Raw genomic sequence first — 9,601 nt, 5'->3', positions numbered from 1 at the left:
ATGGCCGTTCTTCTCTGAATTTCTGAGCTACCATCTCTAATCCCCTCAATGGAGGTAAACCCATCAATCTTTTATTCGAAATTTGATTAAAGTTTTCATTATTTTCTTTGTGGCATTGAAATTTGATTGTTTTCATTTGTGTTTTGGCTTTGATTTGATTACTTAAGATCATTTGTTCATATGGGTTACATAAGAATATGCAAATGGACGAATGGATATAATGGATGGATGAATATGAATGATGATATTGATGTACTTGATGTAAGATGTTATGCTGTGTGGAGGAGTTTTGATATGAAATTGGTTCTGAGTTAGAAGTAATGATTTTCCAAAATTTTCTCATGTTATTCATGTGAATTTGTTAGCCTTAGCCTTCGGCTGCAAGTCTGCTAAAAGCATCCGTAATGCTTAGAATTAATGTAATATTGCATGAAATTGAACTAAAATGGTAAAATCTCACTTGCAATGGTGTGATTTAGTTCATTGCAATAGATGTAATTGCAATAGAAAGCGCTATGAGACCCACATGCCAATAAAAAATAGAAAAAATACAGCAATTAATGTATTATGTTGTTAAGAGCATCCACAATGGTTGTTCAATAGTTCAATAAATTAATTTTTTTGGCATATATTGAATTGAACTGCAGATTATTGTATTTTTTTATTGCATTGAACTATTCAACAATCATTACATTACGGATGCTACAAAGAATAACCGGTAATCTGAGTCGAACCGAGTTAAAAAAAAAACTGTGTTGTCTACAAAAGTTAACTGAGGTTCGAAAACTGAACTGGACCGAACCGATGGGTTGCCGCACCTATTCTATTCTTGGAATAGAACCGGTCGCACCCAACAATACGATTTCCTTCCAACGCTAGGGTTGGTTGTCCCCAGCATCTCTCTCCTGTACCGTCCACGCTCTCTCTCCTCTACCTCTCCGTCTTCTCATCTGTGTGTCTCTCTCCTCCCTCCGTACTATCTGTCCCTGTCTGTCTGTCTGTCTATCTGTCTCTCTCTCTCTCTCTCCCCACGCTCGTCACGGTGCTGGTGGCTCTTGGGTCTTTCGTTGTCCGCGGCCTTCCACTAGAGAACACGAAATTTGGCCTTCCACCGGAGAACACGATGCTTCTCTGAATTTCATGGTCGTTCTTCTCTGAATTTCTTGACCACCCATCTCCAATCCCCTTAAATGGAGGTAAACCCATCAATATTTTTTCATTTGGAATTTTATTTAAGTTTTGATTTTGTTCTCATGTAGGATTGAAATTTGATGTTTTTCAAGTACGTTGTTGCTTTGATTTCAGTGTTCAGAATTTTTTTTTCTTTTTCACCCGGGTTATGTAAGAATATGCAAAATATGAATGATGATATTTATGTACTTGACTTAAAATGTTATACTGTGCGAAGGAGTTTAAATATGAAATTGGTTCCGAGTTAGAAATAATGGTAATTGCCATAGGAAGTTTTTCTGCTGGTGGGCACAAAGCTAAAAGCTTGCTTTAATTTACCTACTAAACTACCACGTGGATGTGTTAGAGGTTGTTTAATTTGTGAAATATCTACAGGCAATTTGTAATGTTTTTCCACTCTTTTGGAGTTACTTTGGTGCAAGACCTCCCAGAGCTGTTGTTAATCTCTGATACAGCTGTAAAAGATATAGTTTAGCTGTTTGAATTCTGCACCCTACATGAAACATTTGAAGGTTTCTGAAATATATATGAACCTTCACCTATCGGTTCAATTTCTTTGGGAAAAAAATCACTTTTCTATCAAAAAGAAAAAAAAAGGGAAGTAAGAAAATAAGTGATTTTGATTTGTGATGTTGATAATACAGTTTGTGAACTTCTCCAATCTCAACGTTTAAGAGAATATAATTTATCATTTTAAGAAATGTTACTTTTTTAGATTTATCTCTTGAATGTGTTGTTTTCAACATATAGGAAAAAGAACTAGTGGAAGGCTAGAAAGGAGGTGGTTATAGTGGTAAGCTAGGAAATGATACCTAAAAAATTAACGGTGGATGTGGTTCCATATAGAGCTACACAGCGTAAGCCTTGAGAGATTGTGTCACCAGCTTCAGATAGTTGGTTAAGGTTCACTGAGCTGGGGTTTATAATTTTGGCTACTCATGAGAATTTGTTAGCTTAGAGCATATCCAAGGGAAGAGGCAATAGAGTAGGCAAACCTCATTTGCCTTGCCACATCAGCATTTTCATGCGCCAAGGGAAGAGGCAAATGGGTAGGCAAAATATACCTACTCTACCCCAACAAGGCAATATTGCCTACTCCAAAGTGAGGAGGTATATTTGCTTTTTATAATAAAATACCATATCCACTCTCTCACCTATTTGCTATAAAATATAATAGTAAATGTAAAGATAAAAATAAATAATATAACAATGGTTTGTAGACTTGCATTGCCTAGTCCCTTTGCGTGACCAACTTTTTTCATGAGGCAAATGGGTAGGCAACATGCCACCTAGGTTGTTATGGTACAATTTTGCCTATTTCATTTGCCTCTTCCCTTGGAGATGCTCTTAACATTTGGCTGTAAGTCTGTTAGTTAGGGGTGGGCACTGGAACCAAAGAACCGATAAACCTAGTCAAAATAAAATTTGAAAAAACTCTGTTGACTAAAAAAGTCAACTAATTCTGATTGGTTTCTGCACCAGTTCTATACTCTTGGAATAGAACTGGCCGCATTCCAATGGTAGGGTCTGTTTTTTCATTTTGAACATTTCTCTCAGCCTCTCTCTTTAGTACCTCTCCCTCTCCTCATCTGTCCACGTTCTCTCTCCTGTGCTCCTTTTCATTTGTGTGTGTGTGTGTGTGTGTGTGTGTGTGTGTCTCTCTCTCTCTCTCTCTCTCTCTCTCTCTCTCCACGTAAGTCACAGTGCTGATCGCACTTGGATCTTTCGTTGTCAGCGGCCTTCCACTGGAGAACACGGTGCTGGTGTCTTAGTCATGGTTGTACTTCTTGTATATGGTTTATTTATTGTTTAGTTGATATGAAAATGGAGTAGAGAAAGGGTTCAGGAAAGTTTGGTCATTGAAACATGGTTTATTTTTTGTTTGGTTACTGAGAAAATAAAGGAAAAATTTAGATTTAAATTCATTTTGTCGACTCAACTCTTCTTGAAGCCCAAAGAAACAAAAAATAATAATTGGACTCAGATTTTTTGTTCATAATCGAACTGAATCATATATATTTTTCGTTTTCGTTTTCAGTACTTATTTTACTTCTCATCAGTTTAGGACTGAGATTGGTCAACACTTTGAGAATGGATGCTTACTGTGTTTGGGGTTTAATTATGCTGCTTTTCATGAACCCAGTACTCTACTGGTCAATATTGATATTGTATTTTGTGTGTCAAAAGGTTCCAGATATGGAGGCAAAGAAGAGTGAAAGTCATATGATATCAGCTGCAGCATTTGTGGAAGGGGGAATACAAGAGGCTTGTGCTGAGGCCTGCAGCATATGCCTTGAGGAGTTTTGTGAAAGTGATCCTTCAGTGGTAACAAATCAGAAGATACATTCCCCTTCTTTATTTCCTGCTCATGCATGAGAATCTTACACATTTTCTTAATGTGTTTATCTTATTATATAGATGTACCTTCAACTCCATTTTGTGCCTTGCCTTGCAGGTGACTACTTGCAAGCATGAGTTTCACCTCCACTGCATCCTTGAATGGTATTACCACACTAAATTTCAAAATATTTAATCATTCTTTATTTTTCTGTTAAGTAATTATATTTATAATAAAAATCAATTATCATTTTAATTTTATTGAGTTGTAATTAATCTTTGATTTACACTTATTTAAGCTAGTATGTTGCTGACCTCCATGGGAGGCTAAAGTGTCCACCAAGCAGTAAAATTTGTTTTTAGGGCTTGGACCACAATTTGATTTATGGGTGGCACTGGCAATTGCGCCACTCTTTATTAAAGGGGTCCAGTGACTTAGCTGATAAATTTAAAGTAGGACTTCTTGAAGATATTATTTTGGATTTCATCTGCTTATGAGAGATCCACTTAATTGTTTTTTCTCCGTTCACTTTACATACTCTTTCTTGGTTTTCAATCTTTTAGTTTTTCAGTACTCTATCTCTCCATCTCCGCAAACACACATGTTGACACACTTTCTCCACATGCGTTTACAAGGAATCCTTAGTTCATCAATAACTTTTTAAATTTGGAGTAAATTATCTGCACAGTTCTGTTCACTTTATAATATTATTTGGGAAAAGGTACAATGCTCTTAAATCTAAACAAGGTTATACTTATACATATAGGTGCCAGAGAAGCTCTCAGTGCCCCATGTGTTGGCAGGCCATTAGCTTGAAGGATTCTTGCAGGTTCGTTTTGCTGTTATTTAATTTTACATGTGTCATAATTATTTACCTGGAGTTAAACTCTGATGCATATATTGGCAGTCAAGAGTTACTTGAGGCAGTTGAACGGGAGAGGAGCTTTAGGAATACATCAAGAAATGCAACTATATTTCATCATCCCACCCTTGGCGATTTTGAATTTCAGCATGTCTAATATCTATCTTTCATCTCCTTTTTTTTTTCTTTTCTGAGAATAGTTGTTGGGTTCTTAAAACATTGCAAGGCCTTGATCAAATGTTGACTCTCCAAAAAAAAAGAAAAAAAGAAAAAAAGAAAAGGCATTGAAGAAATTAAAACTATTAATTTAAAGATTTTGCAATCATGTTATTTAATGTGTTTATGCAATGCAATGCAGTTACCTGGGGGTACTAACAATGCTGAACTTGAAGAGCATATAATCCAGCACTTGGCAGCTGCTGCTTCCATGGGAAGGGCCCACCACAATGGTAGAAGGGAAGGCCAGAGGAGCCGGTCATCTGCTCGTGGTCATCCACACTTCTCGGTGTTTTCTACTCATCCTAGTGCATCTCCTCTTGGTCCTGTTTCTGCCCCAGGAGGGGACAGCGAACCTGCCGAAATAACTGTAGCAAGTCCGTCTACCCCACTTACATCAGATGGGGATGAATCATCACGAAGGAGTGCACATTTTCCTTCTGTTCAGACTGATGGAATTTCGCCCTCAGCATCTGGGTCTGTACGCATGCACAGAAATCGTCAAGGACTTTCCTCCAGTCACTGGTAGTAATCATTTTCTTATGTTGCATTTGTGTGATTGTGCAGATCAGTTTTGTGGTATGCACTGGTGTGATAGGTATTTTTATGACAATTTAGTATCTTTTTGTAGGAACTCTACTAGTCAATCCTCTCCATTGAATCAGGACCGAGCAGGACCATCAGACCTTCAGTCCATTTCAGAGTCTCTGAAATCTAAGTTTAATTCCATGTCAATGAGGTATGATACATGATGTAACCACTCTTCTATTTTGGACATCATCTGACTAGCTTAATCAGTGTGCATCTGTGCGTACCTATAGATTTGCTCTTTTACCATTTTCAATTGCTGTAAAGGTACAAGGAGTCGTTTTCAAGGAGTACAAGAGGATGGAAGGAGAGGCTGTTCTCACGTAGCACTTCTATGTCAGAACTCAGTTCTGAAGTTCGTAGAGAGGTCAATGCTGGAATCGCCACTGTATCACGTATGATGGAACGCCTTGAGACCAAAGATAATGGTAGAGCCCCCGAGGCTTCTGTAGCAAATCATACGGCAGATGGTTCTGCTGCAGATCAGAGCAACAACCCAAACAGTTTAGAGATTCATGGAGAAAACCGTTTGAGTGACAACAATAGGCCTGGTACTACTTGTCCCGCAGGTTCTTCTTCAAATTGATCTGTTATTAATTGTTTCAGCAATGCATCTGTCGTCAGCATTTCATAATTTAAGGTGAGTAGTGATGTTGATTTCAATTTTTATTATTCTGGTATCAAAGTAAACCACTCCATCAACTTTTCATGGGACCTTAAATCGATGAAGTGGTATTTAGTGTTTGAAATTTCGAATCTTTTTGCTTGATGTACTTTTACACCATTTCAGGTTGATCCACGTTAGCCATTTCACAGGACATGGCATGCTGAGGATGAGATGCTTTGCGCTTCAGGCCGGAGTTTTAAGTATTCGGGTATGTGAAATTATTGTGATTGTGGTCTGAATTCAAATAAAGAAGAGGTCTTGACAGAAGAGCTTCCATCTGGACAGACATTTATAAATGGGTATATTTATGTGAATATGTTTATATGTAACCTTTAACATGTCTGGATGCTCTTGTAATGGCATTGATATATTATGGATATACTGAGGAGAAATGTTATGGAAGCCGTTCTGAGTATACTTCCCGGTGGATATCAATCAGGCACTGAAATTTCAGTTCACACTCGTATCAGGACCGGCTATTTGCCATTGAACATTTAGGATAAACTTAACAAAAAATTATCTGAGATTTTTCGCACTCCCTCTCTAAATAAAACTAAAATCTACACAACCCTTTGGTAAGGTATGAAAATGCTTTTTATGTTCTATTGAACTGGAGTCATGTTCTCATGTTAAATTGTGAATCTGGCAACTACTCAACTTGATCAATGGTTTAGATTTATCGTTTAGCAGCATAAGTCTGGTAAGAGACCATTTCTCTAAAGATGCATCTGTAAATTTCTCCGACCAACAAAAAAAAGGTGTAAATTTCAGCATTAGATTTTTCTTACTCATGTCTCACATTAGTTCCTAACCTCCCTGTCCTGGGCTTTAAGAAGCTGTGAGTGGTCTTGAGCTATACAACATATCCCAGATGATAGCACATCTCTCCTCTTAAGAGATTTAAATTTGAATTCTCAAATATGGAACACAAGGGCTTTTTGGCTTTGCTTCAGTGTGTCCTATTTTCCCTTTGGAAATGCCATATATTTCTTTTTAGTGAAATATTTCATTTCATGAAGAGATAATAAGCACAACGGAGCTTTATACAAGTGATATTGAGGAGGGGAGGTTTGAACACAAGATCTTAGGTGCGTGAAGAAAATATCAAAACATGTTACGCGCAGAAGACATCTAAAGGCTGAAACCAAGAATCAAGAGTAGTGATGTGGTTAGTCGTCCACACGAGTATGAGTGATTCTTGATCGATAATGCTTTGAGGTTGCTCATGTGCCCGCGAGCGACTGAACTGATTCCAACCTGGAATGGAAGCCATGAAATCTGTTGGTTTTTGTTTTCGGGGGTAGCCAAATGTGGTAAACTGATGCAATTTGACCCATTGGGCTAATTACTTAATTCACCAAAAACACACACTATAAAACAGTTTCAATGTCCCATTCCTACACCATACTCAGACAATGTCAAATGGAAATCACACACTGTGTTTCTTCTTCATTTTCTTATTAAAACGATTATTCGGACCAAGAAATTTCATTTTCATTCTTCATTTCTCAGTTTTCGTTATCATTAAAAAGGCAAAATGGTCACTTTTTCACATGGAAATTTAGATGAAAACTTATTCCTAAAGTAAAGAGGAGGGATATAACCCTAATGACAACTCCACTGTCCCCTTCTTTTTGCTAAATCTTTAAGCCTCGTAAATATTTTTATTTTACTTTATCTCGAAAATACAAATTAATTATAATAAAAAACACATCAAAAGTTGGTGTATCGTTTTCCAACTGTGTGTTGAACAATAATTGGTAAATATAAAGAGTGATGTTCTAGAAAAGCAGGAAAAGTCGGGCATACGTACAATAATTAACCAAATAGTAAGCTTGTTCGATCACTTTCATGCTTCAAAAAGGTTGAAGGTTCTTTTCTAATTCCATTTGTCTTGTCTCTTCATAATTTGCAAAATTCCATCGTAGCTATTAATTTCGTATGTCTAATTCGAAATTACTACAATTTACCGATTAATTTCTTCATCTTTCCTTCAATAAGAACTTTTGACAAAATGAAAGTTCCTAAAACAATCGTTCTTATTTGCTGATCACGTGATCGATTATTAAAATAACATCATATACACTTGTCAAATATATACAACATAATATTGTCGGAAGGCCATTTAACCTAACCACCTTTCACATTACTTTTACCAAAATAATAAAAATCTTTTTGTTTTTGTTTTTACTTTTTTACCAATGTAGTTTCTAAAGTTCACGAGAGATTGTCACAACAAGTAGTTAAAAATTAAATTCCAAATACCGAAAAATGAGAAACCGTAAATAGATACTATATGCTAATGTGTGTTGAGCTGTATTGGGTTTATGTGGACACTGGAATTTTTGGAGAGCTGAGGCTGACAAGCAATCTGCCAGTGGACAAAACGTCGCCGTCCGGGAATTTAATAAGGAGGGAAAGTGAGCTCACGCGTTGCATTCGCGCTTTAGGGGTGACGTAAGGGGGTTGGGGTTTTGTAGCTTAGCGTAGAACTGAGGGCATTGTATGTGATTTTGTTCTTTGTTCGTAGGAAGGGAAAAAAAAACAAAGAAGACACCGACAGCTTGCCGTGAAGCCTTTTGAGCCTTTTGAGCCTTTTAAGCTAAAACAGCTGCCCCTTCGGCTTCACCTTTTGCACCAACTCACATGCACTTGACTGACTTGACTCCCAACTTATACCAACTTTTTCTGGATTAAACAAAGAAATACAAAATAAACTAATTCAGCACTTCAATTAAAACAGTCTTTAATTACCCCTCAAACAACTCTTACCCAAAACATTAAAAATGAGAGGGACGAGAAATTATTGTATGATACCAGAATATCATCGCATAACAAGAAATGAATGAATACAGTTTTGTGTGCTGGAGAAAAACTTCATGATATAAGAAAAAGCTTTCTTGAATTAAGCAAATATGTGTAGGGTATACATTTATTAGATTGTAAGTCAGGTACAATAACTAATATATAAACATTTAAGTTGTAAATGACTCCTAAATTGGTTGGCATTTTCACTGAGCTTAGGACAAATTTTCAACACGAGGTTTTGATGCTACTTAGCCACATACAAAGATGATTAATCTCTGTATCGTATCATACAGAGAAAAAAAAGAAGAAGATATTTTTGTTCTTGTATTTAAATATTTTTTTCTCAAGGGTAAAATGATTACAAAATGTTGTTTTATTAGAAAATGAGTAAGAAGAAAAGAAAAACCTAAACATGAAAATTTGAAGTTGAATGCAATGCAACGTGATTAAAAGATATATGGACAGACAAAAGAGTTTATTTCTTAAAGTTGCCACGCAAGCAAACAGGGTATAGCTATAATGCATCAACCGACACAATGAAAACTAAAATCCCAAAGAAAAAAACAATAGCCCGCCAAATGGCTCCACTATTTTGACAACTACCCTACATCTTTTCTTCCCCAACATTTTCTATAAATAACATTAATTGCATCAAAAGACAACAAAAACAAAACAAAAAAAGGAAAAGAATAAAAGAACATTTTCTGTAACGTAATAAAAATGGCGCGGCTTCAGCTTGAGGCTCAGTTTCACAGAAGAAGAAGAAGAAGAAGAAGTATCCGAAGCCAAGCCTAACCCTAAGCTTAAGCCCACTACTCTCTCTGTAAGCAGGTGGCGAGTAGAGAGAGAGAGAGAGAGGAAGTCGCCGTGTGGTCCCCACCTCCAGCCTGTCGCAAAATTAACACATCTCTCGCTCACCTTTTTCTAAGCC

At 36.7% G+C, this 9,601-nt stretch overlaps 1 protein-coding gene across 2 annotated transcripts; it reads left to right on the top strand.

Moving 5' to 3' along the window:
• On the top strand, positions 1 to 6,277 carry LOC103339565 (E3 ubiquitin-protein ligase RHF2A-like). Of its 2 annotated transcripts, none has more exons than XM_008242878.3 (9): positions 1 to 54; positions 3,379 to 3,516; positions 3,647 to 3,693; positions 4,296 to 4,358; positions 4,437 to 4,542; positions 4,750 to 5,132; positions 5,239 to 5,346; positions 5,463 to 5,835; positions 5,986 to 6,277. In XM_008242878.3, the coding sequence occupies exons 1-8, from the start codon at positions 49 to 51 to the stop codon at positions 5,779 to 5,781; spliced, it is 1,170 nt and encodes a 389-aa protein (XP_008241100.2). In that variant the 5' UTR covers positions 1 to 48; the 3' UTR covers positions 5,782 to 5,835; positions 5,986 to 6,277. The 2 variants fall into 2 exon arrangements, with proteins under 2 accessions (XP_008241100.2, XP_008241099.2); XM_008242877.3 differs by lacking the exon at positions 1 to 54 and adding an exon at positions 793 to 1,196.
• The last annotated feature ends 3,324 nt before the right edge of the window (positions 6,278 to 9,601 follow it).

Source organism: Prunus mume, linkage group LG8 (genome assembly GCF_029339155.1).
Source record: "Prunus mume cultivar Tortuosa linkage group LG8, ASM2933915v1, whole genome shotgun sequence".
NCBI classification, from domain to species: domain Eukaryota; kingdom Viridiplantae; phylum Streptophyta; class Magnoliopsida; order Rosales; family Rosaceae; genus Prunus; species Prunus mume.
This window is presented reverse-complemented; position numbering and strand designations above follow the sequence as displayed.

Coding starts and splice junctions, on each gene's coding strand:
- LOC103339565 (XM_008242878.3), top strand. Junction 3,517..3,646: donor GTGAAAGTGATCCTTCAGTG/GTAACAAATCAG, acceptor CTTGCCTTGCAG/GTGACTACTTGCAAGCATGA. Junction 4,359..4,436: donor AGCTTGAAGGATTCTTGCAG/GTTCGTTTTGCT, acceptor ATATATTGGCAG/TCAAGAGTTACTTGAGGCAG.